We start from the raw sequence: 17,529 nt of genomic DNA on the forward strand, positions 1-17,529 counted from the left end.
AGTTCTAATAACTCCCATTTCTTAACCTAAAAAATGTGACAAAAAATTAGGGAAATGTTATTTATACTCCATATTTTGTTATTTGCACTTCCATTATTTGTTATATCATATAGTCTAATAAATGAAACTGTATAATAAAAATGATAGTGAGAGTGCACATAACAAAAAGAAAGTGTCAATAACATTTCTCAAAAATTATCCTCTTTTTTTTTAGAATTAATCTTTCCTACACTGATAATGTAAATACTATCAGCATTTGATGAATGACAAATATGTAAAATTTGAATTTAAAATTTAATTTTTAAACATATGTCATGAATCCAACACTAATACCGTTTACAACGTCAGTATATATGAAATATTTACTCTTTTTTCTATTCCACTCATTTACATTTTACAAAGGTTATTCCAACTAGTTTTGATTATGTTGGATGGCCAATTTGTCCATTTATAACTGCTGAGCTGTTCCACTTTCTCTCCCACTCAGCACCACCGCCACTCTTCCACAGTTCCGCAACGAATCCAAGAAAAGGGACCAAAAACAATCGCAAAGAAGTAAAGGAAGCCCACAATTTCACCACCCTTTACACCAGCATCACTTTCCTACACATTAATCCTACAAACTGCTTCTGATTAATTGGTTTTTTCATCTCTCCAATATACGCAGAAACAAATCTTCAACAGCTTGTGGTTCTATTTTATAGCATCAAAAAGCTGGTACAGAAAGCTATAAGTTGAGTGGAAATTTGATTGTCTTGATTCTGTCTCACTCTGTCTTCTTGGTGAGGATTTTGGAAGTTGGTAGAGTTGGTTTGGAGTGATAAAGATGGAGGACAGTGGAATGGTAAACAATGTTGCTGCAGCTTTAGCCGCAGCCCTGGACTGGAGGTCCTCTGGGGATGCTCGGAAAGCTGCCTATTCCTACTTAGAATCTGTAAGTTATCAAAAGGGATTAATCAGTATTCTCAATCAATCATGTATATGCAGTCACTTCTAGTTATTGGTTTTTTTTCTGGAATTTTGAAAAGAGAAAACAAAGGCAAAATGGTGTAATTTGCAATTGTGGATTTTTTTTTTTTGTTTTGGAAAGTTGGAGATTGAGTTCTCTAGAATGTCATTCCAGGGTGCAAGAAACCTTGGAATTTTTATGATTTTTTTGGGGGTTTTTCCTTTTCTTGCATTTCTTATAATTTCCTTTTTCTGTTTTTTTTTTTTTGTGATTTTTAAGTTGAAGTGTAGAGTGGTATCACATGTAGCGGAGATTACTGAGAATTTGACTGATGATCATTTTTTTTTGCTTTTTCCTTTTATTTTTCCTTCTGGTAGTTAAGTTGAATTACCATGCTGGTTCTGAGGGAATTGATTCATTAGTGAGTTCTACGAATATTTTTATCGGTAAGTAAAATTGTTTCTTGTTCTGTTAAGAGGTTAAGAAGTTGGAAATTAATAAAGTCAAAAGAGAAGCATCCTCGTTTTCTCTATTTTATTAGTTTTTGCAACATGGTTAGTGCGCCCTATAAGAGGAGGAAGCGAGAATGTTAGGTTTTTCTCTAAATGCTTTGCCATTCCCCACATTTTTGGGCAAGCTGTGGAAAATGCACATTTTATGTTTGGTCGGTTCAATTATTATGTTAGGTATGCTAGGTGTTAATGCATATTGTCTTGAAAAGGAATTAAAAAGGGAAAGGAATTAGTTCTCATAGTTCCATTAAGCGTCATTGAACCTACTGAATCTGTCTTAATAAGGCATTTGAAAAAAATGATTTAAATGTGAGGGGTATCCCCCCCAACCCTCCCCTTCTTTTCTCATGTCCCCTTAATGATGGGAATGGTTGGGTATTTGGCCACCATGTTTAGAATCTTTTCAGAATTCTAGATTTTATTAATCCATAGCTACCTCTACGAATGCCTTAAACTGGAATCAAGGCCTTGACTGATTTTAGCTTAAATGGCTTCAAGAAAGCATGGGAAGCAGTTCACTTCAAATGATAAGTGTTGTTTGATGTAAGAATTCTGGTTACAATAGCATTGAAGTTCCCATTGTGCTGGTTGACTGTTTCTGTTTTTGCACTTAGTTCTTATCTGTGTAAGCTAGCATATTATTACTCTACACCCTATTTTGCATTTTAAGAGATCATTTGAATTCTTTTTCTGGTTTTGGTTCAGATTCAGTAAGGAAAATTACTTAATGCTGAATTTCAGCAGCCTAATCATTGGCATGTCAGCTGTCTTCAGCATGACTTCTCAGTTGCAAATTCATTACAGTTCAAAATCACTTCAGACAAGTATATTATCTTTACATTTGTTGAGGAAGAAGGATATATACTTTGTCCTCAGTTATTAGGTTTTGATCTCAATATTGAAAGATAACACCATAGAGGTTTCTTCACACTTGGTATTCTGCAGAGTTCATCGTTGAAACGTAACAGTATATTAAGATTTGAGTTATTTGAGGCTGGAAGTTTGTAATAATGTCCAAGGGGATTAAGATTTGTTCCATTTGCTAGCACCGGTGGCTTCTAAGGTTGGTTGACAGAGAGGAAAGGAAAATCTGCTGAGAGATTTAGTAACTTTTAGTATCTTTCGGACAAGATGGATAGAGGATGTGGGAGACAGGGAAGATGGTGGTAGGAAACAAAAATCCATGAGCTAAAAGTAACTATTTTAAAAACTGAAAGAGAACAAATGATATTCAGGAGTGCAAATCATGTTCTTAGCTGGATTAAACAAAAGATGGCTCATGGAATTCTTAGAACGAAAGGATGCTGTTGGTGATTGCTTATGTTCTTGTTCTTTTGCTTTTAGCTCTGTATGCTTGATACAGCTCAATGTGCATGTGATATTACATTGAGTGAAGCCGTCCTATTAAGGAGACCGAACAATCGAATGTTTCAAAACTGCATGGAGGTTTTTTATTTTGTTTTGCACTATATTTCTTGGCTATTCTATTTAAAGTTTAATATCATTTGGATGTAGCTACCTCTACTACTTAGAATGCCCTAAACCAAACTCAAGCCCTTGACTATTTTAGCTTAAGATGCTGTCAAGTGAGCAGATGAGGCAGTTCATTGTAAATGATAAGTGCTCTTTAATGTGAGATTTCCTGTTACTGTTGAAGTTAATATATGCTGTTGGACTGCTTCATTTTGGGAAGTAATTAAATTTGTATATTTGGAAGCTAGATTCCTAATATAAACTCTATTTTGCATTTTTAAGAGCTGTCTTAAATGTTCCTCTCTCTGTTTTGGCTAAGTTTCCATTAGGGGAAATTTCTTGATACTAAATATTGACATCTCAATTCTCTTCAGCATGATTCTCAGATGCAAATTTTAATTTAAATCATTCTGGCGAGCAATATATTTTTGTCAAGCATTGAGAATTGGAACATAACACCATGGAGTTTTCTTTTTATTTTGTGTTCTGCAGAGTTTGTTGAGTAATACTTCTTTAATTCAATTATCGCAGACTTGAAGTATGCATACGATCCCTTTGCACTGCTTGTGTTTTCTATATTCTATACTGCAGCTTGTACTTAGTCTGGATGCATTTGTTTGATCCTTCCGTGGTCCATTAACTAACTTAGGTATTTATTAAGAATTGGGAAAGTAACTAGCATTATGAATTCAGTCAACAGAATTTTCATTATAGACATTTTTCCCCTTTGTTTGATCTAAAAGCGACTATTTGGAAAACTAATGGAGAACAAACGAGACTTCAGATTGCAAATCATTGTGCAGGCAGGGGAAGATTAGAGGTGGTTCGTGGAAGTCTTAGAAAGAAAGAATTGTGTCATGCACACTGTAGAACTTTCCTTTTTTCCCTGCATTAATACTCAGTGCTATTAAGGCACTGTTCTGGTGATTGCTTCTGTTCTTGTTTCTTTTGCTTTTAGTTCTGTGTGCTTGATACGGCTCGAAGTACATGTGATATGACTCTGTGTGTTCTCTAATGTCAGCTTTTCCTTATAAAATGAGTGAATGTATATAAATAAAGCTGAAGATATTCTGCTTTCGGCTTCCACTTTTCCTTGATGTATGGTTTCACATCCTCACTTTTATTGGATACAGATTTGTACTTGTTGTAGAAGCTTTTTATTCCTCTATAGACCAAGCTCTTTAGTGATATTTTTGGTGGAAAAAGTTGCTGGATTCGTATGCTCAATTGCTCAGAACTATTTCTGCCTTTAGCTCATGCAACTTTGTCAACTAACTGACACTATGGATTCATACCAATTAAGTTCTAATCCATTATAATTTTATGTACTATTTTCAAGGTGATACACAATTATCTTGAATATTCATGTGTCTCTTTGTTCTCTTTTTTTTGGGTCTTATCTTTATTCATGTGCAGCTTTTACAAACTTCAAAGATGAGTGTGGGCATAACAACAAATTGATCAATGTGAAGTTGTAAAATAGCTGTAAAATATTTTCACATGATTATTTTGCAAGCAAAAAAGCATCTTAGTATATTAATAAGTATTTGACTTGACAGTCTTTCCATCTTGTTTCACAGGTAAAAGCAGGCGATATACGTCATTTAGCAAATGCATCATTTACTCTAGTTAAGAAGGACTGGTCTTCTGAAATTCGGCTGCAGGCTTTTAAAATGCTCCAGGTCTCATTCTCATACTTATATATGCATCATCTTCTTTGAAAATAAAATGCAGGCTTTTTAAATGCTCTAGGTCTCATTCTCATACCTGTATATGCACCATCTTCTTTGAAAATAAAAAAAAGTTTAGAATCTATACTAAGTATCTATTCTTCTTACACCCTAAGGACTGATCAAGAGGGAGGGAGACTGAAAGTTTCTTTGAGGCTCTTTTCTTCTAATGATTTAGATTATCTAATTTATTCTCTTGCGTTTTTAACCAGTTGACTTTGTTTACTTGAAAACTTTATTTCAGTCAGTGTTTTAGAATTTCAATATGCAAGAGACAGCAAAACTTGTGGAAGATTTTTGCTTCCAGGTTAAGCAGATATTAGCAATACCTCACACCTTTGGTTTTAGAGGTACCGACTTTGGAATCTTAAAGAAGTTAACTATGTGGTTATAATTGGGTAAAGGCTGTGTGAGTATCCTCTCCACCGTTCATCCCTCTTAACCTGCTAAAAAGTAGGATGTATTCTTGACTGTTGGAAAGTAGTTGGAATTTTAATTTCGGTCAGTTCTTTATTTATAGTTCCTTTAGCCCTTGTTTTTAAGAAACCAGGAAGGTCTTGCTGTTTTATATCCCTTCCTTTCTTTTGATAAAATTAGAGCTAGCTGGGTTTGGTGAAAATGTTACAAAATATTAAGAAATCCGCAAGAACACACACTTGTAATGGCATAACGAGCCCTCCTGCTAGTCAGCCAACAATCTCACATGATTTAGAAGTGAACTCACACCAAGAAGACTTAGGATCAGAGTGAATAAGAACATGCACAATTACAGCCGAAGAAGATACGAATTTCCTGTCAACGGATAATGCTGTGATGGATTCCACAAAAACAACAGTACGTATTGGGCATCAGACGTTTGTTACCCATTTTGAAACTTTAGAAGAGTTAATTTTAAATTATAGGGCTCCTATATTCTCATTTATGTATTTTAAAAGGTTTTCGCCATGTTTGTAGACATGGTGATGACTGAATAAATTATGCTAGAGCCTCAATCTGCCAGATCTGGATGATAAGACTTTTTAATGATTTATGGAATGCATCTGAATTCAAATATCTGCACCAACTACAAGTTGATAGACAAAACCCAGCTTACTTTGTGGTTGTGACTGTGGTTGGCTAGGTTTGTCAACAACTTTGGGCATACTAGAATATACCAAAATGATTTTTGCTTCTGGGCACATTGTGTGGTTATACTTGGGCTGGTCTGCTGCAAGGATGCCATGCCTTAGTTTTGGAGGAGAGGTGTTAATGGTGAGAAGTCCCACTTTGGGAAGAGAACAGTTTTTCTGTGGCTACCAACTTGAGCCAGCATAATATTGTAAAAGAACTTGAGATATTTATTTTGTCAAGTGAGGCTGGTAGATACCTCAAATAGTGCTTGTCTTTTGGTGGATCATAGTTGTATTATCAGGCTCACTTGGCTTATGGCATGCAAAGTATTTCCCTTCTGTGCATTTGTCCTTGACAGATGTTAATTAATACCAGAGTCTTCTGGATTTTTTTTGCCTTCATCAGCATCTCAGTTGTTGCAATTTATAAGCAAGTCTTGTCATCTTTGTTTGAATAAGGTAATCTAACATATTTAGAATGTGAAAACCAAATTGTAGCTTCTCTTATTTCAGGGGTCAAGCAAAGTTGTTCTGGTATAAAGAAAACCTTCATTTCAAGTTTATACATTGATTAACTTAAAGGCATGTATGAACTGACTACCGTGGGAATATGGTTTTAATTTTGGATCATTCTTTTTGCTTCCAGTTCAGAAGTGTTTGTTTATTTACAAGAGCTTTTAGAAGTCTAAAAAATATAAAAGAACAATAGGAAAGGACTAGATCCCTAACAAGATCTTATTCATAATTATTCGGTACGAAAAAAGGGACAAAAATTTTCTCCAAGATAACGCTAAAGTATGACCTTTTGGGAGGTTTCTTTGTGAAATACCATTGCAGTTGTATCAGGCTTGACTAAACTCTGCAAAGCTGGACTTTCTGCATCTGACTGTTAATGTTATCCTACTTGAAGCATTTGGTGCGATTACGTTGGGATGAACTCAATCCTACAGAAAAAAGGAACTTTGCTAAAATGGCGGTTGATTTGATGTCTGAAATGGCAAATCCTTCTGAAGAGTGGGCCTTGAAGAGTCAGACAGCTGCTCTTGTTGCTGAGGTGTTAATTTAGTTTCTATGTTTCATTTTTACAAATTGATGGTAAATCTTTCACGAATGTTGGAGTTACTTGCTGTACTTGTTGCAGGTAGTCAGGAGAGAAGGAGTGAGTCTTTGGCAGGAGCTTCTTCCATCTTTAATTTCTCTGTCCAATCACGGTCCTACCCAAGTAAACTTCATATTTTCCTGTTTAGTGCTTTAGTTTATTCTGGCACTTCATTTTTCTATACTCTATGATATGGATCACAAAGAGGAATATTATTTTCATTGCAGGCAGAGATAGTGTCAATGATGCTAAGGTGGCTTCCTGAAGATGTAATGGTTCATAATGAAGATTTGGAAGGTCTGTTACAGAACACCATGAGATACTTGTTTTACTTTGAGCTCATTTTAGAGTGAATATCGTTTTTCTTGATGGAAGAAACTCCTTTTTGTCTGCACTAATATTACATAATAGGGAAACCAAATTTTGGGTTGCTTTAGTTCTTTTACCACTTCTTTGCTTACTTTTCTAAGCCACTTGTTTCGAATGTCAATAAATTTGTGCTTGCTTCCTTCTTAGTTACTTTTCTAAGCCACTTGTTTCGAATGTCAATAAATTTATTCTTGCTTCCTTCTTAGTTTGTCTCCTAATTCTAAAGTTCAGTTCTGATATCTTAGGTGATAGGCGTAGGCTGTTATTACGTGGGCTTACCGAGTCCTTGCCCGACATATTACCTCTATTGTACAGCGTAAGTTTCGGCTGGGTTTGTTTTGATGCTGAGATGTTTCGATTAATTAAAAGATCTGATGCCTTGTTTAATAATTAGTTACTGGAGACGCATTTTGGTGCTGCACTGGCTGAAGCAAGCAGGCAGCAGTCGGACATTGTGAAACAGCATGCAGCAACTGTAACAGCTACTCTAAATGCTGTTAATGCATATGCTGAGTGGGCTCCCTTGCCTGATCTTGCAAAATATGGAATAATCCATGCGTAGGATCTCTCTTATCTCTCTCTCTCTCTCTTCACCCTTTTTCTAAGATTTGAATCTTTTTGAGAGTTTAATTTTTCTTCTTCCAAACAGCTGTGGTTTTTTACTCTCTTCTCCTGACTTTTGTCTTCATGCATGCGAGTTTTTCAAGTTTGTCTCCCCAAGGTATGCTTTAAATAAAGAAGCACATTATATTCTGAAAAGAAACAAATCTAAAAATTCAAAATGCTTACAACTAGCATTGTCAATTCTGGGTGGCAGAAAACGACCTATTGATGGCACTTCTGAATTTGATTCAGCTATGGGTCAGATCTTCCAGATCTTGATGAATGTTTCAAGAGATTTCTTGGCCAAATCTAGCTCCAGTATTGCTATGGATGAGAGTGAATTTGAGTTTGCAGAATATATCACTGAAAGTATGGTCTTTTTGGGGTCTTCAAACTTGCAGTCTGTTGCTGGTGATGCCGGAATTGTTTCCTCTTATCTTCAACAGGTGGTTTTTTGCCTTGATGAATAATTGAAACATAGAGGGTTAGATGGGAAAAAATATGATAGGGTGAGCTCGAAAGTATGAGTAGTTTCGTAACTTTTTTGCTGCTTGTAAGAATTTTGGATTAAAAATTATTATATGAGTGGTACAACCATAACTGATGTGAGCATATGGATCCATTGACAACATCAAAGCATGTGTTTAATTTTTTAAGAGGTGATATGTGCTCATGCTTCTGTTTGTTAGTCTTTGGAAATAGACCCTTTCCCTGGAAGAATTCAACTTGAAAAAGGATTAAAATTTGTAACTTTGAAATATTACTTCAATGAGTAGATGGATTATTAGAAATTGAATCTTGACATGGAGTTTAGTTTTGTCTCATTTCTATTTGTAAAACTGTTGAACATGGAAACCACAGGACATTAGGGTTCCAGGTTATTCATATTTTCAGCTTAAAGTTCATTCACCCTTAACATCAAAGATTAAAACTTTTCTTGCATATTTTAAGAAATGGATCCCCTGTTTTGGAAATCCTCTCTGCTGTCTTTGCTGGAGCAGATACTTGATATGAATGCGATATGCTACCTTGAGCTTTGCATCATGTGAAACTTGGGATCATAAATACTCTAGAGTCTGTGCCTTGAAAATCAAGCAAGTAGGTAGAATGGATTTCAGATTGGTTATTGTCTTCTCATAATAAACAATGACATCATATAGATTGTCATCCAGTTTTTGTATAAACAGAAGTCATTACTTCAGCCAGCAGACATATTGTACTTCACCCTTCTTATGGTAGCGTAAAACAGTCAACTTTACCGGCCATGGCGCAATTGGCAAATGATTGTATGTTATGATGCTTAGTTGACTTTGCTGGACTCATTTTCCTGTTTTCCTTAGCTCTAATGATATGTCAGGTAAGAAAAATGTGACACAAAAAATTTTTTTGGGTCATAATTCTTGATTTGATTTGCTACAAAATAGACACAGATTGCTACCTTGAGAACTGATGCTTGCTCCATATGGTACCAAATAGAGAGGCAATATATGAGAGAGGAAAGATGTGGTTCTTTAGTCAATCAAAGGATGCTTTGAGTAATTATGTGTTGTGAGGTAGTCTTTTTCTTATGCTGGTGTAAAAATCTGGATTGGTAAGCTTCCAAAGGTGGATATAGCAGTTGAGTTCTACTTCAATCACTAAGGAAAGTTGCTCAGACTTTTATGTCATGAAGCAGATGTTGCCTATTGGCATAATATTCTGCTTGTTTGTTGACATAAATAGTGCAAATATTTTGTGTCATTGTTATATGCTGGAGTGCTTTGGCAAATTTGTTTTCTGCCTTTAACACACGGTGAATCACATATTGTTTTCAGATGCTGGGATTCTTCCAACACTGTAAACTAGCACTACACTGCCAGTCTCTGCTCTTTTGGCTGGTATGATCTCTGGAATAATATTTTAGAAATATCTGAATATGCAATCATAGGTGACCAGGAACACTTCTTTCATGCTTTCATTGTATGATTAGGCTTTGATGAGGGATTTGGTGTCCAAGTCAAAGATTTTTCCCACCGACAATACAGTTGAAAAGAGTAATTCAAGTTCTGGGCAAGCTGATATTGAGAAGAAAAAGATTCTAGCTTTTGTTAATGATGACATCTTTAATGCAATACTGGACGCATCTTTTCAGCGCATGCTGAAGAAAGAAAAGGTTCATCCTCACTCAGCTCTTCTGGTTGGGACACTGGAGTTGTGGAGTGACGACTTTGAGGGCAAAGGAGATTTTGGCCAGTACCGTTCACGACTTGTATGCATTCCTGTTTCATCTTCCAAATACATTTGATTCATCAACTTTCTTTGACACCCATTTTACCTTCTTCTGCCTAACCTGAGATTATTACCAATCCATGTACCTACTGGTGCCAAATTTATGTACATTTGAACTTTATATTTATCATGTTTTCATCATGTCTTAACGGTATTTCTGTGCAGTTGGAGCTGATCCGATTTGTTGCATCTGAGAAGCCCCTTATAGCTGCCACTAAGATTTCTGAGAGAATAAATGCTATTGTTAAGAGTCTCTTACTTGCCCCAACGCCTGCCCAGGTTTGCGTTTAGAGACCTTTCTTCCATTTTTACGTCAGTTGAATAACTCCAAAACATGTCAGCTTCAGATATGATATTTGCTTGGAAGCCAAGTAGTCTTTATACTCATCTTCACAAGACTGACTATTTCAATATTTAGGAATTGGCTACGATGGAAAGCATGCAGCTGCCTCTAGAAAATGTTGCGATTGCAGTTTTTGATGGATCAAATGATTTTGGAAGGATGCCCTCTGAAGTTCAACTTGCTTTGTGCAGGATATTTGAAGGTATTGGAATGACTTTCTTATAATATGCAAAGCTTTTAGTACCTTTTGATGTGATGATGAAAGTTGAATCACTTTGAACTAAAGGTCTACTCCAGCAACTTCTATCTTTGAAATGGATTGAGCCTGCCCTTGTTCAAGTTCTTGGACGCTACTTGGATGCTTTGGGTCCCTTCCTGAAGCACCATCCAGATGCAGCCGGCACTGTAATCAATAAACTCTTCGAGCTTTTGACCTCTCTACCACTTATTGTCAAGGTTGTTTTTAGAGACTTATTTGCAGTTGGACACCTTGAAGATAACTTTGTTTGACATGCTTTACAAAAACATTTGTTGGCAGGATCCTTCAGTGAGTGCCGCTCGGCATGCGAGGTTGCAGATATGCACGTCATTTATTCGAATAGCCAAGGCTGCTGACAAAAGCCTCCTTCCACATATGAAGGTAACTCAATTTCTCTCTGGCCTTCAAACAGATGATAAGGCATGACAGATTTGGGAGTCAATTGCATCTTCCCATTGAAGGCCATGAATGCATTGGTTAATTTTGACCTTACTTGAATGACACTATTCTTGTTTAGGGTGAACTAGTGAACATAAAAAATTTGGGAGATGGTTTACCAAGAGCTTATGCAGTACCCATTTCTTTCTGAGGATAAGAATGTAAGAAGCTGTTATGTACTAGACAAAGGGGATCTATTTTTAACTTTTTCTGTAGGCCTTCCTTGTATGCGTGCTTCTTCTCTTCTTCAGCTTTGACTGTGATCTCATCTCTTTCATAGAACTGTAAAATACATCTCATGACAAAATCTACACCCTTTTCCATTTCACACTTGACTGACTGAATTATGATATCATGAGCCATCTGGTTGTAGTGCTGGTAGTTGAGACAGTTGTTGCCGTTGCAGCTAAATGGTTTTACAAAGGCATCTCTAAAGTTTTTCCATACAGTGCTAACTTTTACTCAGGTACTTTAGGCATCATATTTGGTTTTTCATGCAAGGTAACTCGTAGTTATCGGCATACCATAGGTCTTGAGTGCTTGCTTTTGTCCTCAAAAGTATCTCTTGTAGTTTTGCATGAGATATACAAATGCCAAGTCTTCAGTGTAATGCTTCTTCTCGTGGTACTGATGCTTGAGTACATTGGAGTCAAACATTAAGCAATCTTTCCTCATTGAAAAATGCTAATCATCTCCCATTGGACTGTATAATTACGAATGTCCTTCTTGAGGCTTCTGACATGACACCACCTTTAATATAGGATTTGCCATCATTGCTAATACTGTTGATGAAGTAATTACATTTTTTTTTCAGGAGAGAGGTGAGTTCATTGCAAGTGACAAAATAGATTAATTTCAAAAAATTGTTAAATGTGGCTAGTCAAATCATTCAAAAAACCTCCTTGGAGTCTTTATAATCATAATAATCTTCCATGCAAGGAAATTGTAGTTTTATTTAACTTATTCCTTCTACCATGTTGGTAAGAAAGAACATGCTTTGTTCTATATACAAGTTTTTAGGGCTAAAGTGGCTTGTTGCTGTACACCTACTTTTCAGTTTTTCATTAGAAATTCCAGTGCCTTTGTGCTACCTCTCTTGGACTCTTTTGTTTTTTCTACCGGAGAAAAGAAAAGAAGAGATGAAGTTAGGAAGGTTAATGTTCTGATTCAGGTAAGTGTAAAAACTAGGTAAAACATAGAAGTTAGGAAGGATGTTTGTAAGCTGTAGTGTTGGCTCCACTATGGATAAGCATTAAGGGTATTACTATGAATATGCCTTATTGTATATGTTTAATGACTTTAAGATGTTGAACTGACTGCTCTTTCCATATCCTTCAACTTCATGTTTTCCAAAAATGCACTTAGTTAACGTCTTCTATTGTATTTTGCAGGGGATTGCAGACACAATGGCATATCTGCAGAAGGAGGGTACTTTGCTTCGAGGAGAGCATAACCTTCTAGCTGAAGCATTTCTGATCATGGCTGCTTCTGCGGGGTATTAACTTAATTTGGGGCCCTATTTATTTTGTTATCCTTGACTGTTTGAGATTTGGTACTTAATGGTACTATTTTGTAAATCCCATGATGCAGAGTTCAACAGCAGCAACAAGTGTTGGCATGGTTGCTTGAACCTTTGAGTAAACAGTGGACACAGGTAGAGTGGCAGGAAGCATATCTGTCTGAACCTGCAGGCTTAGTCCGTCTCTGTGCAGAGACATCATTTATGTGGTCGCTCTTCCACACAGTGACTTTCTTTGAGAGGGCACTGAAGAGAAGCGGTGTCAGAAAAGGCAATTTCAACTTGCAAAATATTTCAACTGCTTTGCATCCAATGGCTTCTCATATATCATGGATGTTGCCTCCTCTCCTTAAAGTAAGCATGTTATGTTAACTGGCTTTTTCCTATATACGCTTTCTTTGTTTATGTAGGAAAAAAAAAATTGTCATGAAACTGGTGTAATTGTCCATTCCAAGATTTTTATTTTCTTGACTTTAATACCTAAGTCACCTTTCAAATTTCTGTCTTAGCTGCTGCGTGCTGTACATTCTCTTTGGTCTCCATCTGTTGCTCAAGCATTACCTGCAGAAGTAAAAGGAGCAATGATCATGAGTGATGTTGAAAGAACCAGTCTTCTTGGCGAAGGGAGTCTTAGATTGCCTAGAAGTGCTTTAACATTTTCTGATGGCTCTCAGCTTGATATGCACAAGGAAGGCCATTCAGAGCCCACTGAGATAGATATAAGGAATTGGCTGAAAGGTATCAGGGACAGTGGGTATGTTCACTAATCTTCTGAAACAATGACCTTTGCAATGTAACTGGTATATAAGATCTCAGTAGTTCATTCGGATTGCAATTTACCTTTTAACGACAACTGATTCACTCTAAGTACATAAGAACCTTATTTTTTCACTTTTCTGCTTCCTCACTTTATAGTATCACTGAGAGTCTTTACTGAAGCTTAGGCACTTAAGCCATTGACTGCTTCTCTTACTAATTCTTTAAACTTCACCTACTAATTCTTTAAAATACAACCATTTATCGTATGCCGGTAACATAGTTGCATGATCCTTGTGGTTATCTGTCATGAGCTATATTTTGACATCTTATTATTGAGGACATCCATCCAGTATATCACGTTACACATTAGTAGAAGAGGTGTCTAATGCACCCCTTTTTGTGTTAATAATACCTTAATTACTTGGGAATTCTAGAAACAATGGGGGTTTTCATTTTTTGGAATCACAGTATCTTCTTATGTGATAACATTTCTCACTATTTTTGGCATATAACTTCTAATAACATTTGCATTAAGATTGTGGACATTGAGACTGTGCTAAAAAGAAACAGTGTGTGAAAAATGTTTAGTTGTTATTTGAAAAGTGCTTTTTACTGCTGCTTAAAAGGATGGAGCTATGCAAGTTTTCCAATTGTTGGATGGAATTTGGTTTACTCGTATCTATGCCTGCTGTATTAATGCAGTTTCTGGCTCTAGGTATAACGTTCTTGGTTTGTCAGCAACAGTTGAAGATTCTTTTTTCAAATATTTGGACTCCGATTCCATTGCTTTAGCATTGATGGAAAATATACAATCAATGGAGTTCAGGCATATACGGCAGCTTGTTCACTCAAGTATCATTCCATTAGTGAGGTGCTGTCCTTCAGATTTGTGGGAGGGATGGATGGAAAAGCTTCTGCATCCGTTACTTTTCCATAGTCAGCGGGCACTTAGCAGCTCATGGTCTAGTTTATTGCAGGAAGGTCATGCAAAGGTTCCAGATCTCCATGGTATACCAGCAGGGTCAGACTTAAAAGTGGAAGTAATGGAGGAAAAGCTTCTTCGAGATCTGACTCGTGAGATTTGTTCACTCCTTTCTGTTCTTGCTTCATCAGGACTCAATTCTGGGCTTCCTTCTCTGGAACAGTCTGGGCAGGTTGCCCGAGTTGATGTATCTAATCTTAAAGGTTTAGATGCATTCGTCTCAAGCTCTATGGTTGGGTAAGCATGAAGCATAGTTTTTTTAAGAAAAGTTGCTTTGTGTTTTTTGTTTTTATGGGGTTTAGGCTACATGTTATTCTTTGAGCTCTTACTTTTTTCTCTGAAAATTCTGATTTATTTTCAGGTTTTTGTTGAACCACAAAAGCCTTGCTCTGCCTGCTTTGCAGATCAGTTTGGAGGCTTTTAGATGGACAGATGCTGAAGCTGTCACAAAAGTTGCCTTCTTCTGCGGAGCCGTCGTTCTTCTTTCAATTGTAACCAATAACGCAGACATTCAAGAGTTTGTTTGTAAACATTTATTTTCTGCAATCATCCAAGGATTGGCCCTTGAATCCAATGCCATAATCAATGCTGACCTAGTTGGTCTCTGTCGCGAAATCTTCATTTATCTCTCTGATAGAGACCCTGCTCCTAGGGAGGTGAGATTTATTTCCATGCATCTAATGTGTTTGTATCTAGTATTGAGAGTCTAAACAACTTCCTGTCTTAACTTTAAGTGTTTCTGGCTAATTTGTTAAACATATTTGCTTGGATACAGATTTTGCTTTCTCTTCCTTGCATTACCCAACAAGATTTTCTTGCTTTTCAAGAAGCCTTGTCAAAAACAAGTAGTCCCAAGGAGCAGAAGCAGCATATGAAGAGCTTCCTGTTATTAGCTACTGGAAACCAGTTAAAAGCACTAGCTTCTCAGAAAAGTGCAACTGTCATTTCCAATGTTTCAGGTAAGATCACTTTACACATTGGTTCTTTCTCTATTTGCTTCAGTAGTAAATCTTCATGACCTTTGTTTGAACAAATTAATGTGGCCTGCACACAAACCTGCAAGGGGAGGATGAGATAAGTGTTCACTCGGTTAATGTTTACAATTTTTTACCCTGGTCCTTCACTTGGGAGCAATCTATTCTTCTGTGATTTGGTTAGCTGTAGTTGTACATGAATTTAGCCTTAGGTAGGTTGAAAGCAGCCTTGAGATTCTTTGGTATGTTTAAGAGTTGAGTTTCCAACACACTGTAGTTCAATAATCCAATGGCTTCACAGTCATTCTAGTTTTAGTCATATATGGGGCAAGACTCCCATTAACATTGAAAGAAAGGCTGTTATTCTATTGCAGAAGTATTTAATCAACTTCCTATTTCTGGCGCACATAGTTGATTACACTAAAAAGCTTGGTACAAATTCTTACATTTTGCTGATGCTTCGGCACGCCCATTCCAGAGGTGTGGTTGAGAGTTAGATTTTGGCAACACAATTATCTTAAGCTATAACTTGTATGTTCAGGGAGACCTCGCAATTTGGGTCCTGCTCCAGAATCCAACCTCACTGATGGGGGGGATGCTATTGGATTGGCTGCAATTATGTAGGAGAATTTTTGGACGCGCGAGATTCTGTACAGAGACGAGTAAACTAACTAGAAAATCATACACCAGTCCTGCTGCAGCTGGAAAGCTGGCCTTTGTTTTTGCTCAAGAGGTCTACTGATCCCCTTTAAATTTGTCTCGACAAAAGCTTAATCTCAGCTTGCTATTGGTAGATTATACCATTTAAATTCCAATATCATGTAGTTGCTTTGTGTATAAATATGCTGACAGTGTAAGTACTTGTGCAAGTTTGATTACTGATGCACAAAAGGGAATGCCTATTGCAAGTTGCATGAACAGCTAGCCATTGAAACATCAATGTTGGAGGACTTGCTCATTGTTACAATCATCAGGAGAAAACAGTAAGCTTGAACCGTATAAAATGAAGCTAATTGTCCGTAGTTGTACAGAATGATGTCGGTTGAGTCATGTTTAACTTGCTAAGCATCAGCTATTTTTAATATGCCGTTCAGTTCAGGTAGTATGTGCCAGGTTTACTAGACAGCAAGACTGTTTATGCGTTATGCTACTGGCCATTCATATTGTTTAAAAATTTTACCTTTCAGGAGATCAAATCTACCAAAATCAGAAAATCAACCAAACTGCGTGGTAGATGTTGAGTCAGTGAATCATGTGAGAATTTTTTACTAGCCATTCTCATCTCAATTTGGTTTTGGAATTCTGTTTTGTTCCCCCCGTTTCTTTATTCGGGCAAACAAATGAAGCTTTTCTTTGAGCTCAAACAAATAAATCCAAGTTGGAACATAGGTTGAGCTACAAAATTTTTCCTTGCAAAAAAAAAAAAAAAAAAGAGTATATTATTGGGTTTGAAACAAGGGATCGTCCAAGTTTACCCTCTAAATTGACCTACTTAGACGTGGCATAACGGTCATAGTGCTCTCTGGATGACAACACTTTCTCTTGTCAATCAGATGGTATTTAATATGAAAAGTTCTGTTTAGTTTTATCATTGTTTTATTCCATAACAAACAATTACGTGACAGAAAACTATTGGTTAGGAAAAAGAATTTTGTTTGGTTAGTTATCATCTACGGTTACTAGTTTTAGCATCCTTTTCTACAATCAGTCACTGATTACATTCAAATTTGAAATTTTCCTGAGCCACAAAAGAGAATTATTATGGGGTTGTTTGCATAATTTATTCCAATTATGGGGTTGTTTCGGCTTCTATTCAAAACTAAGGAACGATTTTTAGGTCATGATATTTGCCAAGGAACAATTAAACCCATTCAAAGAGCCTTAAAATTTGCAAACAAATTCCCAGATAAAAATCAGTTACAAAGATTTTTAGAATGTCTAAATTATGTGTCAGGCATTTTATCAAAGTTAAGAAAATTGTGTGTACCATTATTTCAAAGGTTACAAAAGAACCCTCTAGCATATTCAGATCAACATACCCATGTAGTTCGCATAATTCAATTAAAAATCATTGTGATGTTTAGGTATTCCACATCCTCGTGTATTTATGATAGTCAAGACAGATGCATCAGAATTAAGATAT

The 17,529-nt window shown here is 36.4% G+C and overlaps 1 protein-coding gene across 3 annotated transcripts; it reads left to right on the forward strand.

Annotated features, from left to right (window-relative positions):
* Positions 1–461: 461 nt before the first annotated feature.
* On the forward strand, positions 462–16,304 carry LOC113732712 (protein HASTY 1-like). Of its 3 annotated transcripts, none has more exons than XM_027258641.2 (22): positions 462–934; positions 4,515–4,616; positions 6,684–6,827; positions 6,915–6,995; positions 7,100–7,169; positions 7,487–7,557; positions 7,636–7,799; positions 7,891–7,962; positions 8,059–8,290; positions 9,659–9,721; positions 9,814–10,092; positions 10,278–10,391; positions 10,531–10,657; positions 10,742–10,911; positions 10,994–11,095; positions 12,544–12,647; positions 12,743–13,025; positions 13,181–13,425; positions 14,146–14,649; positions 14,774–15,068; positions 15,188–15,371; positions 15,928–16,304. In XM_027258641.2, the coding sequence occupies exons 1-22, from the start codon at positions 827–829 to the stop codon at positions 16,008–16,010; spliced, it is 3,597 nt and encodes a 1,198-aa protein (XP_027114442.2). In that variant the 5' UTR covers positions 462–826; the 3' UTR covers positions 16,011–16,304. The 3 variants fall into 3 exon arrangements, with proteins under 3 accessions (XP_027114442.2, XP_027114443.2, XP_027114445.2); XM_027258642.2 differs by having other exon boundaries at positions 7,636–7,754; XM_027258644.2 differs by lacking the exon at positions 462–934 and adding an exon at positions 2,209–2,285.
* The last annotated feature ends 1,225 nt before the right edge of the window (positions 16,305–17,529 follow it).

The sequence above is a fragment of the Coffea arabica genome, chromosome 2e (assembly GCF_036785885.1).
Source record: "Coffea arabica cultivar ET-39 chromosome 2e, Coffea Arabica ET-39 HiFi, whole genome shotgun sequence".
NCBI classification, from domain to species: Eukaryota; Viridiplantae; Streptophyta; class Magnoliopsida; order Gentianales; family Rubiaceae; genus Coffea; species Coffea arabica.